Here is a 22,859-nt window from a genome sequence, read left to right on the forward strand (position 1 = left end):
TGATACTTCTCCTTTGCCTCTTGTCGCTGCTATCACTAGCACTGGTTTTGCTAAGTTTGGGAGCCATGATGCAGTTCACGGTAATGTTTTTGAAAGAAATTTAAACAGCGAGATAACGGTACAACGCTCAAGAGACGCGCGATACACGGGATTGGATGCTTCTGCCAACAGGTCGAAGCACATGTTGTTATACGATAAACTTTTTATTTGTGAGTTGGGAAAGTTCACATTAAAATAACGATAAGTGCAGCCAGTAACACATGCGCTTATTATGACTATCAAGACATATGTATTATAGGTTACACATGTACTGTACCATTACGTCGGGTAGCGCAATCGCTTTGTATGCAAGAGACATGAGATACATGTGTTGCGTTTAGGACGCTGTTGTGCTCGCTATGTCCGGTTGCATGTTCTATGTCCCGTTCTCCGATCGAGATTTCTGAATTCTATGGCTATGTTCACACTGTGTAAGCCCGATTTATGCTCATATCTAATTGGAGTCCGATCATATGTAGCAAGTCTGAACAGCCAAAATTCAGAGATCGTACGTGGTTTGAAATCCGATTCGAATCGCATTTTTGCAAGTCAGCAAACGCAAAAGAATCGAATTTGGACCAACAGTGTGAACCTAGCCCATTATAACCTTGTGGGACCTATATAGGCTAACCTTGTAGCCTATATGCGGTCGGACCTTGCCCGGACGTTATGAGGCGCGTGACTGTATATAAAATGAAAATTTTTTAAAAATGTTACATTGCATCTGCTAATCACATTGGGCCTAAACATCGTTTCTTCCTAGGCAGAACTATCGTAGTTCACCATACAAATGTTCATCATATAGGCACTGCTGCCTGACCGTGTGCATTCCATTCTATTGTAGCCTACTCAAGATCCAAACCAAAATTTGCTCCGAAGTTTTCCTCTCTGGTTCATCATACAAATGCTCATCATAAAACCAAAATCTAAAATTTACAGTGTTTAATTTTTTTTTGCAGGGTCATGGCCCTGAACCTCCCTACAAAAACTGGATACTGTAATTGTATACCCCCCTTTTCGAAATTAAACTACACCCTTGTTTACATAGCCTATTTAGGGAAAGCAACATATTTGTTGTTGCCCAACCAAATAATCCAAATGCCCACCTAAAGATGACATCCTAGTAATGCCTCTGCTTTGGACTCGACTAGTCCTGGTCTTGGTCTTGACTACAGCTCTGCAGCACGGCACACAGCACAGGTTTCAGAATGTTTACAGGAACATGACAGAGAGTTCTCTTGACCTGAGTCATCTGTGACCAGTCCTCCAGACCTCAACCCAAATCTGTGACCAGTCTCCCAGACCTCAACCCAAATCTGTGACCAGTCTCCCAGACCTCAACCCAAATCTGTGACCAGTCTCCCAGACCTCAACCCAAATCTGTGACCAGTCTCCCAGACCTCAACCCAAATGGAGAAACAGACTGAATGCACTGCTGCCCCATCTACAAAAAACGGCACAATCTCACAGGTTCAGCACGGACCGAGCACCCCTGCCAGGCATGAAAAACAAGCCTTCTCTACTTGCATACTCAGCCTGTTTTGGTGCTATTCACAGTGACGGTGCTGGAATTTGGCAGACAGCTGCTGTCCAGGGTCCTGAATTGTGTCGTCAGTGGTCACCTGTCGGAGAACAGAGGTGACCCATAATTACAGGTAACAGTGGTGTGGAAGATTCTGCCATCACATTGCATACATTTTTTTAAGGAATAAGTCAGTAATAACCCCTCATTAAATCACTGATACAGCAAAGGTATATGATTATTGAACCCGACTTCCATATTGTAAATATTTGCTATTATACAGAATATATCCTGGTCATCCCTCCCTCCCCATACCACCTGCCTCACTCCTACAACGTCTGTAGGTATAAGATAATAAAGACCATCATGTTCATCTGTGCTGATAACACATTGTTTGTTTGTCATTTTACAGCGCACTGCCTTTTGCTAAATGAAATTAAAGAGCTTGTCAACAGCTAACCTAAAGTGCAGTTTACTGACTTTTTGAACAAGTTTATTTTAATCAGAACCAACCAGATGTTGTCAGAGATATGCCTATTTCTCATCTGAAATCTGAATAAAATAAGCAATTTAATGTAATGCAACTTTTCATTTTCTGATGTGACATGCTCTAATTTATAAACAGCAGTACCATCTGTTTTGTCATTTTGACAGCGTAATTTTTTAGTGTTTTGAGGCAAACCATACTCCACTGTCACTATATAGGAGAAAACAACTGTGACCCTCAACTCTGGGTCGGGATGAACTGTGATACATAATCCCGTAATCCAGTGTCTGTCTGTGACACTCAGCTCTGGGTCGGGATGAACTGTGATACGTAATCCCGTAATCCAGTCTGGCCTCAGCATTATTCCACTGCTTTCTTTTCCATGAAAAATCTGAGCCTGAGTAGATTTTCTTACCTGTCATTCATCACATCCAAATGTCATTAAGAACAGTCAGGTTCCCAGATTTGCCCAGCCAGTGGGAGGGATCCAGTAAGAGTTTAAAGGAAAAACAGTGAAATTCATTGGAAAAAATAGATTTTCCATTGTCTTTACTATTAGATAACACTCAACATACATAAAGATATAATAGGCCAGCTATTGGAATCCACAGGGGAGCACTAGTAAAAAAGACTAACAGAATGTGTGTATGAGTAATGTGTAATATACATCACACAAAAGCAGCATACCCCTTTGTTTTGTCTCGGTGTGTAAGAGGAAGGCTTGTGCTCTGTATGTGCAGAGTAAATGAATGGAACTGTCTGGCTTTACTCCTGGATAGAGTAAAATCCAGTGTGAAAATGACCATTAATGTGCTAAATTGCCCAGAAAACTACAGAGCACAGAATCTGCTCAGTTCTAGGGCAGAGCAGAACCTTAGTTACTCCTGCATCTGGGATACAACTGGTCTGGAAGTCTTGCCAACGCAAAAAGTCACATGTGACCCAGAGGCCACAGTAAAAATGAAGAAAGCCCTTTATTGAATTATCTTTATTTTATATTATTATTATTATTCTTCAGACCAACACAGCTGTCAGAAATGAGACACGGGGTACTCTGAAAACAAGCAGTCTAAAAACATCCAAAACCCACAAACTTGTAAAGGGGAAAAATAAAACAGATTTTATAGGGCTCTGAGATTTATAAGGCCACAAGTCATTAGGAACACTTCTGTACGAAACAGCTTCCAAACACACGCTCTGTAGCCAGCCCAGATTCTGCCTTCTTCTGATTTTGGCATCCATCCCCAATTTTCCTTGGAGATCTCTTCTAGCTCAAAAACATGCCTTGGCTTCTTAGCGTACTCTGCCTATTTGATAATCTTCACACAGATTTTCAACAATTCTCTGGAGTGTTGTAATAAAGCTTTCCTGCCCTGATACATTAGCCCAGCACAAAAACTGACCTCCACTTCTCCTTCACCAGTAGTATTTTCAGACTGAGTTGACCAGTGTCATCTTCCACAGCACTGATCAGGTTACTCTCCTATGGACATTGATACAAATAATTTTTTGTAGGGATGTCGCCCTGACTGCTTTGTGATTGACAGTCTCCTATCAGAATGAAAAGACTTGCATACAGGCAGAGTCCACTGGCTGCTGGCTTATCAGAGTGAAAACAGGAGAAGGAGGCGAATCACATGTGTTACTGTAAAACAAATAATGGTGCATCAGATCTACTTAACTGTAATAACCCATTGTAAACAACCTGGTTTACCTTAACTATCTCTTAAAAGAGTGGTATTAACTATAAAAGAACCGATGGCCAATTTTAATTCATATAGAAATTGTTGTAAACACATATTATCTTTCTTATCTTTGCTGTGTTCTTGTCATTGTTCATTTAGTATCAGATTTAATTAAAAATAGTGCCGTTTAAGGAGGCATGTAGTGTGCCTTAAGATTCAAAGATATTACTCCTCTTTTGATTGTTGACAAATAAAGATAAAACACTGGTAGTAATATGTACAAAGGCAATATACAGCTATGATTGTCATGGCTCCAGACCACTGGGTAAAGATAGCACACATAGCCAGAATTCAATAGAAACCGTCTACTCTATAACTATGGGTTTGCACAGAGACAACACTGCCTGTGTCTGTTTGCTAAACGCTGCACTGAGAAGAGGAGAAAGAGTTTGACTAAAAATGTTAAAGCCAGAATAAAACACAAAGTAGGATTTAAAGGAGGATAGACTGAAAGCTGAAAGTCCTAGTGCAGACCAGTTACCGTCTGATAACTCAGTAGAATATTACTCATAAGCTCTTATTTCGTGCAGTCTTTGCTTTCTTAAGGTATTTCTAGTTTCTCACAGAATGTTTGTTCTAATTTGAAACATTCTCAACTGTCTTGTCCTTAGCTGTTTGATTTGCATGGTGAAAAATGTAATTTCTGATTTTAAATCTTCTCAGATGGAGCTGTCTCGTCCTGAGCTGTTTGAAATTTCACGTTGTCTCCATGACTCATTATTTCACGGACAACTGGGACAACGTGCAAAACTTCAAAGCCAGACCAGATGATATTCTCATCGCCAACTACCCCAAAGCAGGTTTGTGTGTGTGTGTATGTGTGAGAGAGAGAGTTAGAGAGAGAGAGAGAGCAAGAGGTAGGTTGATGATGTGGGTTGTATGACATGTGTGGTGTGTGTTTCCTCTTTATGCACTTTGATGTGTTAGTGGTTCAGATAATGTCTGTGTATTACACACGCTTGTCTTCTCTTATCACACAAGTTTTAGCATGATCTTTCATAAACTCTCTCTCTCTCTCTCCCTCTCTCTCTCTGTCTCTCTCACTCTCAGGCATGACCTGGGTGTCGTACATCCTGGACCTGCTGTATTTCGGTGAGATACTGCCTGAGCATCAGAGTGCCCTTCCTGGAGCTCCACCTTCCCTCCTTCCAGTCAGGTACGTATGAAGGAAGGCATGTTTTTCCCATCTGTCTGACACTACAACCTTTTTCACTGGCTTGTCCCTGACCCTTACGTGCCAGTCAGAGGTTATGTCATTCCTTCATCACCCTACAGCTTCAACACTTTGTGCTGCTGATTTTAATAAAACTGGAGAATTTGAAAAAAAAAAAAATGCCTTAACGCACTGTTCATGTACCCCAAGACTGCTTATGCTGAAGTAAACCAAACTACAGTCTCAACTCCACAGAAGACATAGTTTTCTAAATGTGAGTGGTTTTCTTCAGATCGCATAATTTTGTACTTGTAATTATTCCTTTTGTCAATGTTCAGTTAACAATGTCTACATGTTACCAGGTTTGCAAGAGGAAAAGAATTTTTGTTCCAAGCTTAGTTAAAATCTCTACTCAGTCAAAAGTAATTTGTGGATGATATATGAAATGCTACCAGTTCAAACAAAGTTGCATAATTAACAGTCTGTTCAGTTGCCGAGTAGAGAAAATAGAATGCCGTAAATCTGTCCACAAACAGGAGTAGAAGCTGCAAAGAAGCTGCCCACCTCTCCTCGCATTATCAAAACTTCCAGTCCAGTTTTTGCCCAAATCCCACTGGGAGGAGAACAGCCAGGTGCAGTATATTTGAATGTGTAATGTGCAATCCACCAGACTGTGTCTGTCACCTTTCCTGTGTCTGAACCCCCGAGTTCCCATAATGTCAGCCTATTTCAACCTGCCCCCATAATCTCAGCCTAATTTAACCTGTCCACATAATCTCAGCCTATTTCATCCTATCCCCACAATCTAAGCCTATCTCAGCTGTCCACATAATTTCAGCCTATTTCAACCTGTCCACATAGTCTCAGTTTAATTCAACCTGTCCACTTAATCTCAGCCTATTTCAACCTATCCCCATAATCTCAGTCTATAATTTCAGCCTATTTCAACCTGTCCACGTAGTCTCAGCCTAATTCAACCTGTCCACATAATCTCAGCCTATTTCAACCTATCCCCATAATCTCAGTCTATAATTTCAGCCTATTTCAACCTGTCCACATAGTCTCAGCCTAATTCAACCTGTCCACATAATCTCAGGCTATTTCAACCTATCCCCATAATCTCAGCCTATCTCAGATGTCCACATAATCTCAGCCTGTCCTCAAAATCTCAGGCTCAGGATTACACAACAAAATGTAGCTGGCTCTTTTTTTATCTCCTGTAATCTATTTTCATCTTCCTCTTTATCAAGAGCAAAAATGAATCTGCTTGTGTCTCACAGAAAGAGGAAAGATGTTCAGAGCTCTGGGGAGGACATGCTGCCATAACATCACACTGTCTTTGTGCCCTGTCTTCTCTCTCCCTGTGTGTCCAGACACAACTAGAGTTGAGGGACTGGACCAGTTTCCTCAAGACATTCATGGAGGGAAAGAGTGAGTGATGGAGGGTAAAGAGCAAGGGAGAGAGAGAGCGAGAGAAAGAGAGAGAGCTTTTTTGTTTTTGTTTTTGTTTATGTGCTGTTCAAAATGAAATGTGTTGTTGTGTTACTGTGTCTTTACTTTGAGTCTTAGTGGTGTTTGCTTCCTGGTATGATCATGTGTGTCTTTACTTTGTGTCTTAGTGGTGTTTGGTTCCTGGTACAATCATGTGTGTCTTTACTCTGTGTCTTAGTGGTGTTTGGTTCCTGGTACGATCATGTGTGTCTGTAATCTGTGTCTTAGTGGTGTTTGGTTCCTGGTACGATCATGTGTGTGGATGGTGGGAGAAGAAGCAGATGTACTCCAACCTGCACTACATGTTCTTTGAGGATCTGGTGGAGGTGGGTGCTCAGGAAACATGGAGCTGTTTTCATTATGTTGATAATTGCTATGACCACTGAAAAGCTTGCAACTTGACAACTTTTGTCTCCTTTAAAATATTACACTGAGAATTTACCATGTCTGCAGTGCAATGTCAGTTAATAGGGTTTTAACAAAGGGTCTAAACCAGCATTGGATTTAAAACACAAAGGGCTATGACAGGGATTTGTCATGCATAATTATGCATGCAGAGTGTGATTGAGTGTGCATGGTACGTTTATGTGTGTGAATTAAGTGTGTGTTTCCTCAGGACACAGGCCGTGAGCTGGAGCGTTTGTGCAATTTCCTAAGTCTGTCAACATAAGCAGAAGAGAGAGAGCAGATCAGAGAGTGTGTGCAATTTGATGTGATGAGGCAAAACCGCATGGCTAACTATTCTACCATCTCTGCCATGGAGTTTGAAGTCTCACCATTCATGCGCAAAGGCAAGTCAAAATAAAGAGAATGCCCTGTGTATGTGTATGTGTGTGTGTGTGTGTGCGCGCGTGTGTGCGTGGTGTGTATGTGTGTGTGTGTGTGTGTGCGTGTGTGTGCGTGGTGTGTATGTGTGTGTGTGTGTGTGTGTGCGTGTGTGCGTGGTGTGTATGTGTGTGTGTGTGTGTGTGTGTGTGTGTGTGCGTGGGTGTGCATGGTGTGTATGTGTGTGTGTGTGTGTGTGTGTGTGTGTGCGTGGTGTGTATGTGTGTGTGGTGTGTATGTGTGTGTGTGTGTTTGTGTGGGGTGTGTGCGTGTGTGTAATGTAGCGTGTCTGGCAGATGGAAGCGGCAAGTGTACAGGTAAGTATTGCAGTTAAGGAGATTTTTTCATTGGGTGTTTGAAGCTGCCAGTAGGTGAACAGAAAAAAATACAACAAACAACAAAGAACTGAACACAAAATAAAAAAAATTCAAAGTGACAAAGAACTTGTCTTGGCAGCTGGTTATAATGCATACAACCGCACACGCTCATGCCAGAGCAGCTTCGCCCCCCACATGGTCTCTGCATCACACACACGTACTAATCCATTCCAAAATGTACACTTACAATCATTCTTGCACCAAACTGCAACATAGAGAATCATCAGCAATACAATTCACTAGACATTGATTACAGAATTTGACTATCATTTAAATATAACTTACTGTGACATGTAAATACAACATCTTTTTACCGCTATTCTAAACAGCGCAAAATCTCGTTTAGAAATGTGGATGCGTCCAGCCAAAGTGCACGATCAAAGCATTTAAAAAAACAATTATTGCCAGTGTTTGTGATGGTGAAACAAGACTTATAGCAGTCTAGTAACACACAACACTCAGTTTTCAACTGTTGTTAAACAAAACGTTTTTCACATTTACTGAAAATAACAAATAAAATGTCATGGTTTGTTCATCCATTAGAATGTAGTGCCTTTGGTTTGTTCAACCCACTTGTATTTTAACCAGACATTTCTAATAACCATTTATTTTGTCCCGTCCATTCATGGAGGTAAGTAAAAGCTTCTCTAAATGTCGGGCGCGCATTACCATGATTTAAGTGACAGCAGCGCAAGCCCTCCGTTACAGTTTGTATTTGTCTGTGTATTTGTGTATGTATTTAGATGGAGAAAAGATAAAGATAAAGAGCTAACAACAAAGAAAAAAGGGATAGCCTATTCTCTCCATAGTAGGCGTTTTTTTGTTGATGTTGTTTTCCAAACTTTTTCTTATTCTCTCTGTCTTTCTTTCTTTCCTTCTTTTTTTCAACTTCCGCACGGGAAAAGTGGGCGACTGGAAGAATCATTTCACTGTGGCTCAGAATGAAGAGTTTGATGAAGACTAAGCTCAAAAGATGAAGCATACGACTCTTCAGTTCCGTACAGTGATTTAGGCCATTCCAAGGGTAGTCCAGAGAATCAGAGAGGACTGTTAGGAACACAGGTGTTGAACATTATTCATTTAATGTAGTTTTTAAATAAAAAAAAAAGATGACCTTATACGCCCGGCCAGAGGTAGAATTTTCATTTGTAGCCTAATCATAAATCTAATTGACTGTCTTTTCCAAAAGTACCAAAAACTAAGTGAACTTCAGAATCTGAAAGACTTTGCGCCTATGTGCCATGCTCTCTGGCATTCTAGCAGTAAGCTGTGACTGTAGAACCCTAATCCTCTCATTACTGGCCTGTTACCTCTGAAAGACTGCCACCCAGTGGCCATGTGCAGTCCTGCATCTCTGTAGTTTTACTGGTTGTATCACCACTCACGTAACAGCCTTGATTATGTCATTAGTATAGATTTCACTGAGTTTACAGGTGTATCTGAAGCACTCAGGACTATGGACACTGAGTCACTGGGTTAAGAAGATTAAAGGCTAAAATCTTCAATCTATTCTGTACTTACTGTTCTACCCTTTAGTGCTTTGTGTGTATGAAAAAGAGATATGAAAAAGAGTTCATACCCCTATGACTATCTCTCTGCACTTATTCATTGGAATTAATGAACTTTAATATGTGTAACAGATGAGAGGCCCACTGGTGAATGATTTGAAGTACAATTTTTTAAAAAAGGAATAAAACAGACTTCTGATGTAAAACAGAATAAATCTGTTTTAAGGGTTTCCAAAATTAATTATCATACTCCTCTTTTCTCTGAACTAAAGGTTCTGCACCCTAAAATAAGAAGCCAGGCATAGGTACATGCGTGTCTAAGAATTTCTTCTGCCTTGTCTGTAATGTGGCTATAACAGACTGGAAAAGTGAGATCAACTCCTGTATTGACAAAAAAGCCAGAGAGACACTCCTTTACACTTTACACTCTGGCACAAAGAGCGAGGAGAGAGAGAGAGAGAGAGAGAAGAACAGAGAGAGAGAGAGATCAGGAGTCAGTATAAGAGAAGGCTGGCTCTTGTGAAGAAGTAAGCTCAGAGAGGAGGAAGAATATAAAGGAAGAGAGAAGCCCTGATCACGTGAGAGACACACAGACAGGAGGGATAAACACAGTCTTGACTGAGCCCTTCACGTCGTAACACTACACTGTGAGTAAGCTTCAGTGCTCTGTTTTCTCTTCTCTCACTCAGGGAATGCCTGCTGAAATCCATACATACATTTGCCTGTGATTTATGAATGTTAGATATTTTCTCTTGCCTCACCTTGCTTCTCCAATTTAAAAAAAAAAAAATACAGCGCTAAAGGCAAAGCTTTCCTTCCCATATGGAATGTACAGAATGCAGCTTTTGGGGGCTACAGGTGCAGTTTGCAGGATCAAAGTCCACCACTGTGGCTGATAGTGTACACATACACTGATATGCAAGTGTTCATTCATGTCAGCTTGTGTTTTTGCTTGTAAAGTCCAGTCGTGGAAAACGTGGGTTGCATAGCTTTGCCGAGTTAGATTCTCTGCAGTTTGTGTATGATCAGTGGGTTTAAGTCTGCTCAGCCTTGATAAGTCTTGATCGGAAATATGTGTGATATGGAGTAGTAATGATCATGAGACTAAGACAGCAGCTCAGACAGCAAAACAAAAATTGCTTATGCATAGTAATGTGGTTTAAAGAACCAATGTTTCTGCCTCTGGCCAAACCACAGGAGAGACAGGTCCTGCAGCTCTTTTCCTCAGTTACTCTTTTAAAGGGGAAGCCGACTCTTTCAGTCAGGTCTGGTTTGGTTTGTACAGTATTTTACACCGTGTCACAGAACAACCTTACAGGACTGCCTGTAGGCTAACTGGTCATGTGATTCCGGAGTCCCAGGAGTTAGACTGGTGTTACTGCTCATGTGGAAAATGTCAAAAGAATCAGACAGGTATAAATGAGTGCATCAGGGGAGATCCTGGTCCAGGGAGGGTAGGCAGCATCCGGGGCTGTGTCTTGCCAGGACTGACAGAGCTCAGAGATCATGAGTGAGTGCTGCATAAAGGAAGTACTCAGTTAAGAAGGCAGCATAGTGGGAGAGTCAGAGACAACACTGGCGTGAGAGTACCCTGAGACACCAGCATCCAACCAACACACAGTCTACTAACACACAACAGCACACACTCACCTAACACAGAGCAGCACCCCACCAACGCACAGTCAACTAACACACAGCAACAACTAACACACAACAACACCCCACAACACCTAGTCAACTAACACACACCAACAACCCACCAACACACAGTCATGTAACACACACCAACACACACTCACCTAACACACAACACTTCATCAGCACAGTCAGCTAACACACACCAACACACAGTCACCTAACACACAACAATACACAGTCAACTAACACACACCAGCACACAGTCACCTAACACACAACAATACAGTCAACTAACACACAACAACACTTCACCAGCACAGTCAACTAACACACACCAACACCCCAACAACACAGTCACCTAACACACAACAACATTTCACCAGCACAGTCAACTAACACACACCAACACAATCAATTAACATACATCAACACCCACCACCACAAAGTTAGCTAACACACACCATCACAGTCAGTTAACACACACCAAAACCCCACCAACACACAGTCAACTGACACATATCAACACAGTCAGTTAACACACAGTCAGCTAACACACAACAGCACCCCACCAACACACCGCCTACTAACACACACCAACACACAGTCAACTATTACACACCAGTGCATAGCCAACTAACACACAGCAACACAGTAAGCTAACACACACCACCACCCCCCACCACACAGTCAACTAATGCACAACAACACACAGCCAACTGAACACACACCAAAAAACGATCAATTAACACACACCAGTACCCCACCAACACAAAGTCAACTAACACACACCAACACACAATCAGCTCACACACACCAGCACCCCACTAACACACAGTAAACTAACACTCACCAAAACAGCCAACTAACACACACCAGACACACAATCATCTTACTCACACCAACACACAGTCAACTAACACTCACAAACACAGTCAACTAACACACACCAGACACACAATCATCTTACACATACCAACACACAGTCAACTAATACACACCAACACCACACCAACACACAGACAACTAACACACACCAAAACTCCACCAGCACAATGTAAATTAACACTCACCAACACAGCCAAGTAACATACACCAGACACACAATCATCTTACACACAACAGCACCCCAGCAACACACAGTAAATTAACACTCACCAACACAGCCAGCTAACACACACCAGACTCACAATCATCTTACACACAACAGCACACAGTCAATAAGCACACACCAGCACCCTACAAACACACAGTCAGCTAACAAACACCAATATACAGTCAACTAACACACACAAACACATAATCAACTAACACACACCAACACACAGCTAACTAAACACACACTGATACGCAGTCAACTAACACACACCACACACACTTTTATTTCTTAACAGTCTAGTCCAAGACTTGACTGGCAGTGATGAACTCTGTCACAGTGCATACTTTGCAAAAGAAGAGGTGTAGGCATGTACATTATTTCCACTAGATTTCACCCCTGAATTTGGCTCAAAGTGACGATGTTTGGCAAAGAATCATTATCATCCTCATCAGGTCACACACACATTACATCATTGAGCTGGTTTTCAGTCACTCACAGCTCAACTAATTTAAGGCTCGTAAACTCGAGAGTTTAACAGTGAACCAACAGGACATTTCAGTACGTCACAGCTGAGTCATAACACACTGTTGAATCTGTGTTTAAATCTCTCTAGGGAATAATGAAGTAAGACAACCACCAGCCCTGTGTGCCACAGTCTAAGCTTGGGCAGGACCTTAGTCAGATTGGTTAAGACTGTTTTCTAAGGAAACTACTCCACTGAGAGTGTAGTGGCACTAATTACTTGTCTGATGTTTGTATTGATTTATTTTTTCCCTGTATTAAAAGGCCAGGTCTTCCCTGGTCTTAGAGTGGCCAATAGCTGAGAAATGACTCAGATCTGCAAGGTGGTTTACCTGTGTTTTTTTTCTCTTGTGACTCCTGAGAAACAGGGAGTGAAACACGCCCCAGAGACCACAGATTAACATTTACATGTATTCATTCAGCAGACGCTTTTACCCAAAGTGACTTCTGAGACAGGCAGAAACAAACGAAGCATGTAGCCACTGAGGAGCTGTCTGTTGCATAAATGCAACCGCTAACAGCAGATCGTCTCTAACAGTGTTCAGTGTCTCATTCAATTTCCCAGCCAGTTCCCCTATATTCCAGCACTGTGGAACTACGCATGGGAAAGCAAAGCCAGTTACATGAATTCCAATAATGAAATTCAGTGAATTCCATTCATTGTTCTTTTTTTTTTTTTAACATTTTAAGCAATTCTTTTCAGGACTACTTTAAATTCACATTTTTCAACATTGTCCTCAAAGAGATGTGGATAAATGACACCTTCAGAGTGATCTACAAATGACATAAGTCACACAATCTGCTTTTGAATTTTTATCCAACTTAAAGTTTTAACTTTGGATACATTGGACAAAATTCAAAACTGCTATAATTTTTCATACAAAATGAAAAACTGCATATAAAACTGCCAATGCTTCCCCATTCTTTGATCCCAAGCAGTGCCATGAAATGCATTATTTGGGGCTTAATGTAATATGAGTTGAGGATAAAATGAATGTTTAAGTGGGTGATTCGCAACAACTCCATGACACATGAGGGAATAATGGTGTATAATGATTTTTAAACATAATAATATTCAATCATGAGTTCATAATCATAATGATATATAATATATATATATATAAATATACGTTTGGTTAACTCTGTTGTGGCTTATGATATAATTCCTGCAAGAATTAGCAGGCTTCTCCATCAGAGCTTTCTTGTCCTGAGCTGTTTGATTGTTACAGTGAAAAATGTCATTTCTGATTTTAAATCTTCTCAGATGGAGCTGTCGCGTCCTGAGCTGTTTGATTTTCACGGTGTCTCCATGACTCATTATTTCACTGACAACTGGGACAACGTGCAAAACTTCAAAGCCAGACCAGATGATATTCTCATCGCCACCTACCCCAAAGCAGGTGTGTGTGTGTGTGTGTGTGTGTGTGCACATGCATGAGCCAGCAGGATAACCCAGCGATTAAGGAAGTAATTAATTAAGTAAAAGATTCCTCCACACATGCAGCAGGAAGGCAAGTGAAGAATTCGTTGAGATCTTGAGTTCTTTTTGCACTGATCTTAATTCAGGCAGTGCAGAGGCATACACTCCATCAGCCAATCACAGTGTCACAGTCCTGACAAGGCCCATTGGCCATCCATAGCAACCAAAGTTCAAGGTAATCCATTCAGCTGTGTCCTACTGGTCCGCAAATGTGAACTCTCCTCTCTAGTGGCTCTTCAGCACATTTGCAGGCAGAACTGTGAATAGCTGTCTCCTCTAAGCAGTTTTATAACAGCACAGGACTGGCACTGTTGGTTTCCACTGTTGGAGGTTAAAGTAGCTGTTGAATGAGGGAGGGGGGGTACATCCCTTCCCTTTCCAGTTCCCATCTGAATAAAACTGTCCATTCCAAATTATTCAAAGGAAACTTTGTTATATCTAAAGAAAAAACCCTAGTCATACACACTCCTTGTAATACACTGAGAGATAATGTGTTATGTAAACATGTCTGTCTTTATTTTGAAATGTAACAGGTACTACCTGGGTGTCTTACATCTTGGACCTGCTGCACTTTGGCCAGACTTGCCCTGAACGGCAGTCATCCATCCCCATCTCTGACAGGGTCCCTTTCCTGGAGTTTTTTATGCAGGGTTATCCCTCAGGTAGGCTGTCCTTCACAGAGGGCAGGACAAACATAGACACTTCACATCACTCCTGTTTGACTCTGCTCCTGGTGCTGCCCCACAGCCCTGCACACTCTAAAGCCCTCCCTGACCTAACAGACCCCACCCAGATAATCAAGGGCTTGACATTCACTGATGACTTAAAGTTAATGTAAAATATGTTAGAGCACAGAGACACAGAGACACATATGAATTCGATCAATTAAAACAGGGACAAATTTGTGTTACGCATATGAATTCAATCTATTCAAACGGGGACAAATTTGTGTTACACATATGAATTAGATATATTCAAACAAGGACAAATTTGTGTTACACATATGAATTAGATATATTCAAACAGGGACAGGAACAATAAATGTGATGTTTTTTGGCCACCACAGGTTATGAGGTAAGATCATGACCATTCCAATGAATAAAAGACTGAAAGATTCTAATGTTTCTTGAGATTGCGATAAGCTCTGTGTGGCATTTGAACAGAGTCACTGCATTGGACAGTATTTGCAGGAGATCATCAGGAAGTGTGATGGATACTGACAATTTACCTTCAGACAAAACAAACATAATAGGCTACTTCAATCTTCTCCTTACTCAGGACCTGAGGCACTGGACGCTTTGCCTACCTCGCCTCGTCTCATTAAAACCCACTTACCTGTTCAGTTTGTGCCGAAGTCCTTCTGGGAGCAGAACTGCAAGGTACAGTATGAGAACCCTTGTCTCAACACATGCACTTTTTACCTGTTAATCTCAAATGTGCCATGTCAGAATGCTGCCGGCTAATTCCATGCGTTGGCGATTTTATGTGGAACAACATTATCATTAAACAGTGAGTTGAAACGTACATATTTCCTTTCACTGGAACGGATTCAGGAATCCATTCAGACACCAATAAGTGTTTCCTGTATTGTTGCAATGTATGTCATCAGATGACTTGGGGAATCATTGCAGTCCTTACTATTCATTCATATAGAGCTCTATGGTTTGCCATTCTCTCGCTGTGCCCTGGGCTCGCTTTGCACATCCATAGTTTTTCATTCACAGCTGCTTTTATTGGTTCTCATACAATATATTTCCCTCACTTTTCCCCACTTTTCTCAGGTATCAAAATTGTTAAGAGACACTGCTGATTTCCATTATTTGCTGCTTCTAATTTATCTGTCACGGTTAACGTGTGGTCCAGAGCATGGTGAACTTGAGTCTGTTATTACATTCAATTTTAATGTATTATTTGCATGCAAGATATGGAATTACTCTAAGAATCCCTATGCTGTGTGTTCACAGCGCTCCCAGTAGTTGTATCTGGAGTACTCAATCTGGTTTCAGCTGGATACAGAGGCATTCAGCTTGGATTATAAAACTCCTAATTAGTTACTAGTTTTGATAATCTAATTAGCCACAGGGAAACTGGGTTTTCCTGATTTCAGTGTGAAATGCTCTTTTCTCTCTCCCTCTCTCCCTCTCTCTCTCTTTCGCTCTCTCTCTCTCTCTCTCTCTCTCTCTCTCTCTCGATATCCTTGCCCAGATTGTCTATGTGGCCCGTAATTCCAAGGACAATGTTGTGTCCTTTTTCCACTTTGACCGAATGAACAAGGTGCAGCCTAAACCTGGAGACTGGGACAGTTTCCTCAAGAGATTCATGGAAGGAAAGAGTGAGTAAAAGAATGCGAAAGAAAGTCAGTGAGAGTGCAGAGACAGAGTAAGTGAATTCTGCATGTCTTTGTTTCCTCTTGGAGTGGATACTGTTACAACCTACAGCTTTGTCTGCCTGTTATGCAGTCAGTGGGGAAGTATGTATCCGTTATCAATTATATCTACACATTTCCTCTGGCTATGCTATTGGTTGTGTAACACTGATGAAGTGTTGAATGTCACTGTGGACAGCGGTGTTTGGTTCCTGGTATGATCACGTGTGTCTTTACTCTGTGTCTTAGTGGTATTTGGTTCCTGGTATGATCATGTGTGTCTTTAATCTGTGTCTTAGTGGTATTTGGTTCCTGGTATGATCATGTGTGTCTTTAATCTGTGTCTTAGTGGTGTTTGGTTCCTGATATGATCATGTGTGTCTTTGCTCTTTGTCTTAGTGGTATTTGGTTCCTGGTACAATCATGTGTGTCTTTAATCTGTGTCTTAGTGGTGTTTGGTTCCTGGTACAATCATGTGTGTCTTTAATCTGTGTCTTAGTGGTGTTTGGTTCCTGGTATGATCATGTGTGTGGATGGTGGGAGAAGAAGCAGACATACTCCAACCTGCACTACATGTTCTTTGAGGATCTGGTGGAGGTGGGTGCATGTATGGTGGTCAAATTCCCACTCCTATTCTGTTTTTTTGTTTGTTTGTTTGCTTGTTTTTTATTTATTTATTTATATATTGCTGTCACCATGTTGACAGCTCACTAAAGAGAGGCCATAACTTTGGGGGACTCAACAACAAGCTGCAACAAGCCACACAGGCTTAAATACCCACACAGCCTTAAATATCCACACAGCCTTAAATACCCACACAGCCTTAAATATCCACACAGGCTTAAATATCCACACAGGCTTAAATACTGACACAGGCTTAAATGTCCACACAGCCTTAAATACCCACACAGCCTTAAATATCCACCCAGGCTTAAATTCTGACACAGGTTTAAATATCCACACAGGCTTAAATACCCACACAGCCTTAAATGTCCACACAGCCTTAAATATCCACACAGGCTTAAATATCCACACAGGCTTAAATATCCACACAGCCTTAAATATCCACACAGCCTTAAATACCCACACAGCCTTAAATACCCACACAGCCTTAAATATCCACACAGCCTTAAATATCCACACAGCCTTAAATATTCACACAGGCTTAAATATCCACACAGCCTTAAATATCCACAGGGCCTTAAATATCCACCCAGGCTTAAATATCCACACAGGCTTAAATACTGACACAGGCTTAAATATCCACACAGCCTTAAATACCCACACAGCCTTAAATACCCACACAGCCTTAAATACCCACACAGCCTTAAATATCCACACAAGCTTAAATATCCACACAGCCTTAAATGTCCACACAGCCTTAAATATCCACACAGGCTTAAATATCCACACAGGCTTAAATATCCACACAGCCTTAAATATCCACACAGCCTTAAATACCCACACAGCCTTAAATATCCACACAGCCTTAAATATCCACACAGCCTTAAATATTCACACAGGCTTAAATATCCACACAGCCTTAAATATCCACAGGGCCTTAAATATCCACCCAGGCTTAAATATCCACACAGGCTTAAATACTGACACAGGCTTAAATATCCACACAGCCTTAAATACCCACACAGCCTTAAATACCCACACAGCCTTAAATACCCACACAGCCTTAAATATCCACACAGGCTTAAATATCCACACAGCCTTAAATACCCACACAGCCTTAAATACCCACACAGCCTTAAATATCCACACAGGCTTAAATATCCACACAAGCTTAAATACTGACACAGGCTTAAATATCCACACAAGCTTAAATACTGACACGGGCTTAAATATCCACACAGGCTTAAACACCCACACAGGCTTAAATATCCACCCAGGCTTAAATACTGACACAGGTTTAAATATCCACACAGCCGTAAATATCCATACAGGCTTAAATATCCACACAGCCTTAAATATCCACACAGGCTTAAATATCCACACAGGCTTAAATACTGACACAGCCTTAAATATCCACACAAGCTTAAATACCCACACAGGCTTAAATATCCATACAGCCTTAAATATCCACACAAGCTTAAATACTGACACAGGCTTAAATATTCACACAGGCTTAAATACCCACACAGCCTTAAATATCCATACAGCCTTAAATATCCGCACAAGCTTAAATACTGACACAGGCTTAAATATCCACACAGGCTTAAATACCCACACAGCCTTAAATATCCACACAGGCTTAAATATCCACACAGGCTTAAATACTGACACAGGCTTAAATGTCCACACAGCCTTAAATACCCACACAGCCTTAAATATCCACCCAGCCTTAAATATCCACGCAGCCTTAAATACCCACACAGCCTTAAATATCCACCCAGGCTTAAATACCCACGCAGGCTTAGGCAATAGCATTTCTGTTCTCACTGTGAAGGACATTAAGTGGTTAACTGAAAGACGGTGAACATGCAGTCATTTCACCGTTACTGTCCATGAAGCGCGGGAGGCCTATCTGGCAGAGTGAAATGAGTAAAGTTTTAGCTCAAGGCTTTTATTTTGTAATCTGTAAGCGTACCTCTGTCGCAGTGTTTCTTCTGTGCTCGTCTAGGACACGGGTCGTGAGCTGGCACGTTTGTGCTCCTTCCTGGGTTTGTCCACACCAGCAAACGAGAGAGAGAAGATCAGAGCAGATGTGCAGTTTGATGTTATGAAGGAAAACAAAATGACCAACTGCTCCACAGACCCTGTGCTGGACTTTAACATCTCTCCTTTCATGCGAAAAGGTGCTGCAGATTAAAAGAGTCAAATGTGACGTATGATGAAAGAGAAATTTAATAAACATAAGCAAGTGGGAATCATTTTTATGAAAGATGTCAAGTTTGAACTGCAGCATTTCACTCTCTGTCAGTTTTCTCTTTCTTTTTAAGTTATTTTTTGTCCTCACAGGTAAAGTTGGCGATTGGAAGAACCATTTCACTGTGGCTCAGAATGAGCAATTTGATGAAGATTACAAAAGGAAGATGAAGAACACCACCTTGTGCTTCCGCACAGAGCTCTAGGGCCAATAATATCTAAATCAGTTCAAATGTTATGAGACAGATTTTGAACAGAGGAGTAGGTTGCCACCTAGTGGTAAAAGCTGGAAACATCTCTCCTTTTCTCATGATTTTTGTAGCTGTTGACACTCCATTGACAACATATTCGTGTTCTAACCCTGCACTGACAGAGGTGATTCAGGGTTTTTTTTTTTTTGAGAATTCAAAGAATTCTCAAAGAGCCCCTGATTATTCAGGCCTTTTAATGCTGTTTTGGAGCAAATATGTAGTAAGGAAAAATATTAATCGAAACTTTGAACATTGACACAAAATTTGCCATGAGAACCGTAAAGATATTAACCAAACTCATGTATGAAATTCATGTGTGAAGCCGATGTTTCAAAAAATAACATAAGATTTTCTACAAAAATGAGAACTGAGTAAAACACTGTTTTTGGAGTCATTTGAAACTGTCCTTTTTAAATGTGAAAAACTGTCGTTGTCAAATGGACACACCACAGACTGACTCAGCTTTTGCCATTTAATTAGAACATTAAATGAAAGTTTTAAACATGCAACTAACCAACTAACTACTGACGCTACTGATCTACTAATACTACATCTACTAATGCTGATGACATTTTATTTTTGTATATTGACCTACGTCATAGCCTACGATACAGTAAGTGTTATCATCGTACAGTCTACATACATCAAACTTGATGTCGTACCCAAGTTTACTAGATCCGTGTCGCACAGTGTGGCTAGCAATAAACTTATAAGATTTCTGAAATCTCACAGTCTGTAGGCGCCTTTAGACCGTAAGAGCTCAAAAATGTGTGTTTGTACCGTGTTTCTACAGTCAGGGATTAAGATTATAGACACACCTCATGTTACACTGTAAGCTCCTAAGACTTGAAATATGCGCCACTGGTTTTACCACCCATGTGGGCACTATTCACAGGAGTACTAATAAAGTCAAACACAATGAAACGCAGTTTCACAGTTCATCTGTTTTATTGAAAACCCTATGTGATGCACCAGCACAAAAAATACATCCACACAGAGGAAAAACAGATTTAACAGATTTCACACTGAAAACGCTGCACTTCTGATTGCCCTGCGTCTGCCTTAAAGGTATGATAACGTAAATCTGGAGGACTACTGGTCTATGGCACAGAATGCTTCAGATAACCAAAACAACACAGGCACTCTCAGAACTGTCACAGGGACACGCCCCTCACAATAAAGACAAGTTACGCACCAACAGCTGAGTGGATTGTCTGAAAGCAAATTTATGTCTGCTAATGTTCAATACGTCAAATGCAAAAAACCCAAAAACAAAACAAACCTTCTCATGTCTAGAAAAAATAAAAAGAATTTTTCGTTTTCCCCTCGGACTGATCAGAACAAGAAAGCTTCCTGAAAAGCCCTGTGTTCCACTGGACGGGGAATTTTTAAAAAAATGCTTTCGTAACTCTGGAGCAAAACATCTGCCCTCTCAGCATTAAAGCACATTTTCAGCTGGTTACCTCTGAAAGCATTATGACAGCAAAGTGCAAACATATTTTAGACAGACTTTAATTTTTCTTACAACCACATTCAGTCTCAAAACTTGTGAAGATTAAGAGGGAAGATCAACTCCTCGGCTGGAGTGATGATAATTATGTCAAACACAAAGACCTTGACTCGGAGAGGAATGAGGCAATATGTATCATAGAGTGAAAAATATGATCTAAATATAGTTTAGAGCTCTGTGCATTGAAATGCTCCTCACTGGTTTTGTGTGTTTACTGGCATCATCTGTGGGAACACTGAAGAGATGGCTGTCAGTCATCTGAGTCATTCTGCTGTTCCTATAGTAACAGCAGGATAACTGTATGTCTATTTCACTGTAAAACCCTTAATCACTGTCCTTCAAAAATGCATCCAATAGATTGTCATTCTTCCAAATCATGTAGTTTTCATGTACTTCTGAAATAGATCTGTATGTACAAAACATCAAAAATAGCAGTATTTACATTGTCTTTTATGTTACACATAGACTTTTATTGCATTTTCAAAATCTTTTCTGTTCAGTGATTCCAAGAGCATTGTGTGTGTCTGTGCCGGTGGCTGTGCTGTATATATGTCATAGTCAGCTAAAGTCAGTAAAATGTAAAAGGTAAAAGTATTTTGCGTAGTCCAGTTCTTACAGCTCTCATTCAGCTGGACACTGTCCACAGTTTACAGTGACCTCCATCCTTCCCTTTTAAGAGCTGTAGAATTTATAGATATATTAAATAGACATTTATAGACATTTTTAAACTTGCAGGAAACAAAACAAAACAGGAAAAAAAAACAAAAATTACAAAGCACTTGTACGCAGTACTTCACTGGAGAAATGAAACACTGGACTACAAAATATAGTTTTAATTTGTCTAAACAGACCAATAAAACATACACAGAATTCACAAAACTCAACATTAATGCTGATATTCAAATGTTCTCTGAATGCTTACAATTTTAGATTAATATCATTGTTATTGTTTGTTGTTTTTTAATTATTATTGTTGTTGTTGTTGTTGTTATTATTTCTGTTCTCTGACTCTCTGTACTGCTGGAAACTGGGCTCAGACTGTAGGTTGGCGACTCTCATGCACTTGTCAGATCCTCTCACCTCTGACAAATCTCTCACCAGGTTTGAAAGACAGAGAGACCAGCACTTTGGGTTCTTATGTGTATGCTAGATCTAGAGCAATGTTCCTGTAACAACCAAAAGTGAGGAAACTGACATGAACAGCCATCACAAAACCAGCCGGGGGCTGTGATCTCATATGAAAGAGGGTGAGGCATGGCTTTGGGCTGACGATGGAGAGAGGGTTACCTAGATGTGTTATGGGTCAGGTTATCCACCAGCACACTCCTGGGTTTAAAAATGTAGGTTACAATGACGAATATACAAATCTTCAAAAAGAGGTAACCATACATTGGCACAAATATTGAAATGTAATGACATAACAACATTAACACAACAGCAAAATCAAACACTGCACGTTTTTTTAGGGCACATTACAGATACTGTCACAGAAAACACAAGATTCTTCAGAATGACATCTTAATGAGACGGCCATGGCGACGGTTGCTGTGATACATATTGTAATGCGTATTGATTACGGTCAGAGTGAACACGACAACACTGGAAGATCTCTACTCAAAGTAAGAGTATGCATAACTGTAGTTCTCAGATAACGCGTTCATTAATGTTCAAACAGATTTATACTACTGACATTGTTTTTGGTAAATACCTGTTTTATCTGAACTGGCCATAGTAAACTTCACTGTGAATGAACGTGCTGGTCATTGCAGTGTGTACTCTGACTTACACACACGGAGTAGCATGCAAACTCTCTCACACACACCACTGCTTTACATACTATCTCATACACACCACTGCTTTACATGCTATCTCACACACACCACTGCTTTACATACTATCTCACACACACCACTGCTTTACATACTATCTCACACACACCACTGCTTTACATACTATCTCACACACACCACTGC

At 40.7% G+C, this 22,859-nt stretch overlaps 1 protein-coding gene and 1 pseudogene across 1 annotated transcript; both read left to right on the forward strand.

The window, feature by feature from the left end:
- Positions 1 to 4,456: 4,456 nt before the first annotated feature.
- Positions 4,457 to 8,651, forward strand: LOC115820438 (cytosolic sulfotransferase 3-like; annotated as a pseudogene).
- Positions 8,652 to 9,630: 979 nt separating this feature from the next.
- On the forward strand, positions 9,631 to 20,304 carry LOC115820348 (cytosolic sulfotransferase 2). Its single transcript, XM_030783900.1, has 8 exons — positions 9,631 to 9,794; positions 13,668 to 13,803; positions 14,417 to 14,545; positions 15,162 to 15,262; positions 16,089 to 16,215; positions 16,748 to 16,845; positions 18,881 to 19,055; positions 19,219 to 20,304. Exons 2-8 carry the CDS (start codon positions 13,668 to 13,670, stop codon positions 19,329 to 19,331), a joined length of 879 nt encoding a protein of 292 aa, XP_030639760.1. The 5' UTR covers positions 9,631 to 9,794; the 3' UTR covers positions 19,332 to 20,304.
- The last annotated feature ends 2,555 nt before the right edge of the window (positions 20,305 to 22,859 follow it).

The sequence above is a fragment of the Chanos chanos genome, chromosome 9 (genome assembly GCF_902362185.1).
Source record: "Chanos chanos chromosome 9, fChaCha1.1, whole genome shotgun sequence".
Taxonomy (NCBI): domain Eukaryota; kingdom Metazoa; phylum Chordata; class Actinopteri; order Gonorynchiformes; family Chanidae; genus Chanos; species Chanos chanos.

Coding starts and splice junctions, on each gene's coding strand:
- LOC115820348 (XM_030783900.1), top strand. CDS start 13,668: ATGGAGCTGTCGCGTCCTGAGCTGTTTGATTTTCACGGTGTCTCCATG. Junction 16,846..18,880: donor TCTTTGAGGATCTGGTGGAG/GTGGGTGCATGT, acceptor GTGCTCGTCTAG/GACACGGGTCGTGAGCTGGC. Junction 19,056..19,218: donor CTCTCCTTTCATGCGAAAAG/GTGCTGCAGATT, acceptor TTGTCCTCACAG/GTAAAGTTGGCGATTGGAAG.